Genomic DNA, 3,211 nt, shown 5'->3' on the forward strand with positions numbered 1-3,211 from the left:
TTTTCGGTTATTTGCCGGCCCCCTCACGGGAACTTAGCCAGTTTTTTCGATACTTTTGACCGTGAGTTATTCTTTTTCACTTCAGAAAACGTTTCTTCTTGTATAGCGGGAGATTTCAATATCGACATGAGTGCAACCTGTTCAGCACAACAGCAGCTGTCCTTATTGCTTCAGTCCACAGGTTTTCAAAATGTTATTGACAGCTCCACACGTATTACAGCTACCTGCTCTTCTTTGCTAGATCTGATAGTTACGAACAGGGAAAATACTTTTTGCTCGGGCCGTATTGCAGTAGACATCAGTGATCACTTGCCTGTTTTTTTGTGTTTGGAAAAAATAACTCATTCAAAAAGAAAAACTAGGGCTCGACGGCAATTAATTTCTCAAGATCGGCTTGACCTGTTCAAAAATCGCATCGCTTTGGAAAACTGGGATACCGTCTACAAAGAAACTACAGCCGATGCGGCTTACCGCAAGTTCATGGAAATTTTTGTTTCGGTATACGAAAACGGTTTCCCTATTGTAGACGTAACGACATGTAAAAACGCACGTAAACCTTGGATGACACGTCGCCTTACGAGACTTGTGAAAAAGAAACACAAGATGTTCGCAAAATTCATTAAAACCAAAGATGCAGACGTACTATTACAGTACAAGTCACTGCGCAACAGTCTGAATAAAGAAATCAAGTCAGCTAGGACAGCCTATTACAACAATTTATTCGATAGCCAACTTTCCAGCAATCCCAGGGGAAAATGGAGACGCCTAAACTTGCTTTTAAATAGAAAAACTCAGAGCAGAGATATAACAAGGTTAATCAGTGATGGTGAAGAAATATCAGGTTCACGTCTGGCGAACAATTTCAATAAATTCTTCACTGAAGTAGGTCAAAGCCAAATAAATGCTGACACGCTTGACTTTCTGGACGATAAATTAGCTGAATCAGTCTTTTTTGGGCCAACAAATGACAAGGAAGTTTTCGCGATATGCAGGAATTTAAGAGATACATGTAGTCTCGATGCACAAAATGTTCAAAGTCGGCCAGTGAAGTATGTCCTTGAGATAATTACGCCATGCCTAACGTATATATACAACACCACACTTATGACAGCGCAATTTCCATCCGATATGCAGCTAGCCAGAGTAGCTGTGATATATAAAAAGGGAGATAAGAACAGTTTAGGAAATTACAGACCAATATCTGTACTTCCGTACTTTTCTAAATGCTTAGGGCAATTAATTCGCATTCGCCTTCAAAACTTCCCTATTAAACATTCCATAATAACTGACTGTCAGTATGGCTTCACTCAAAACAGGTCTACGGAACAAGCATTGCCTACCCAAAAACCCAAAAAGAATACATATTAAAAAACTTCGAAACTCAGCTTCTAACCCTTGGGATTTTTGTTGATTTTAGAAAAGCCTTCAATAGCCTCAGTCACAACGTTCTTTTCGCGAAATTAGAACACTATGGTATTCTAGGACACTCCCTTGACCTAATTAAATCGCACCTGGCGGCACGATCCCAATATGTGGTGATTAACCAATGTCCTTCACAAACTCTCAGCATTTTGAATGGCGTCCCTCAAGGTAGTATTTTAGGACCACTCCTTTTTAATATACACATTTATGATATTCCAAAAATCAGTTGCCGTGCGAAATACATAATCTACGCGGATGACACCAGCCTATTTTTTTCTTCCAATGACATACAACACTTGACTGACACAGCAAACCACGTGCTTTCTTTACTTGCCAGATGGTCGTTATAGAACTCATTAAAAATCAACACGGAAAAAAACTAAAGCAGTACTTTTTCTGCCCAAAAGAAAACGTGTATTTAACCCTCCCTCTCTATACCTAAGCGGCAGTGTTATCGACTACGTAGAGTCCTTCAAATCACTGGGTGTCACGTTCAGCAATACTATGTCATGGGATGCCCATGTTAGCAACATTTCTTCAACGCTTGCTAGGATTGTCGGAATTACTTCAAACCGGCACAGTCTACCTACAAAAACTAAAGTTGCATTGTATCACGCTTTATTCTTCTCCCATTTAAGCTATTGTTTTCTCGTCTGGGGCAACACCACTGTGACCAATGTTTCGAAGTTACTAACCTTACAGAAGAAAATGCTGCGCGCAATTGTCAATGAATCCTATGATTCTCAAACTAGGCATGTGTATTTGCAATACAATATTGTACCGGTCAACAGACTATTTGACTACAGGTTTGCTTGTTTGTATAAAAAATTAACCGCAAGGAATGACCATTTTCTTTCTTCAGTTGTATCGCCTACCTGCCGCCAGTCGTCATATGATGTTAGAAAACCTTACAATTTTGTGCTACCGAAGTGCCGAACTAATTACGGCTATTCTATGTTAAATTATATTGTTCCGAAGTTTTTGAATACTACACTCCATGATCAATTAATTACTTTGTCTATGTCTGCCATCCGCAAGATTTTTGTTCAGGAATCTACACACCCATAATGCGTTGTACCATCATGTTCACCTGTGCTGCGCACGCGCGCAGGTATCTGTACGCATCTTCTTAGTGCTTTTACCTTGTACCCACTGCTGACTTGTAAGGGTGGAGAGGCACCGTCAAGCAGTGCGCAGTCACTGCTTTTTTCTCTTCACCCCCAGTTTGTAAGTTCAAACTGAAATAAAAATAAATGTGAAATGTTGTTGATTTGTATATATATATATATATATATATATATATATATATATATATATAGTAAGGAAAATGAGGGGCTCGTTGAGGAAATACAGAAAGATAGGTCAGCAGTCTACGACGCCAAAGGAGGCATAGGGGTGTGGTTAGGCTCTTTTTTTTTTTTTTACTACGGTTAATGAAGTGAACTTTTTTTTTTTAATATACAGAAGAAAGAAAGAAAAACACGCGCCCAGAGTGGGGACCGAACCCACGCCTTTCGATTACATGTCGAATGCCTTACCAATTCGGCTATCTGGGCGACTGTGTTCTCCTTCACTTTCTGGGCTATTTATATTTACTAGGAGTGTATCTGACACTTGAGGGTGGTAGCCAGCGCCACTCTGACTACACGGGGAGAAGGGGACCTTCTTTTCAACCCCCGGGGCGTGACTCCAACGTCTACAACCTGTCATGAGCGGGTAACTGGCGGGAAGCCCTCTTATGCTACCTAGGCATCAAGGCTGCCAGAACCGAGACCCTCGCTAGGCTATC

At 40.6% G+C, this 3,211-nt stretch overlaps 1 protein-coding gene across 1 annotated transcript; it reads left to right on the forward strand.

The window, feature by feature from the left end:
• The first annotated feature begins 1,926 nt into the window (after positions 1-1,926).
• LOC144167486 (uncharacterized) lies at positions 1,927-2,665 on the forward strand. The gene has a single exon (XM_077696739.1). It carries the CDS (start codon positions 1,927-1,929, stop codon positions 2,488-2,490), a length of 564 nt encoding a protein of 187 aa, XP_077552865.1. The 3' UTR covers positions 2,491-2,665.
• The last annotated feature ends 546 nt before the right edge of the window (positions 2,666-3,211 follow it).

This window comes from Haemaphysalis longicornis, unplaced genomic scaffold (genome assembly GCF_048455015.1).
Source record: "Haemaphysalis longicornis isolate Haplotype H1 unplaced genomic scaffold, Haemaphysalis longicornis Haplotype H1 scaffold_2, whole genome shotgun sequence".
NCBI lineage: Eukaryota > Metazoa > Arthropoda > Arachnida > Ixodida > Ixodidae > Haemaphysalis > Haemaphysalis longicornis.

Bases quoted from the DNA above. Each gene is read 5' to 3' on its own strand.
- LOC144167486 (XM_077696739.1), top strand. From the start codon at position 1,927: ATGTCATGGGATGCCCATGTTAGCAACATTTCTTCAACGCTTGCTAGG.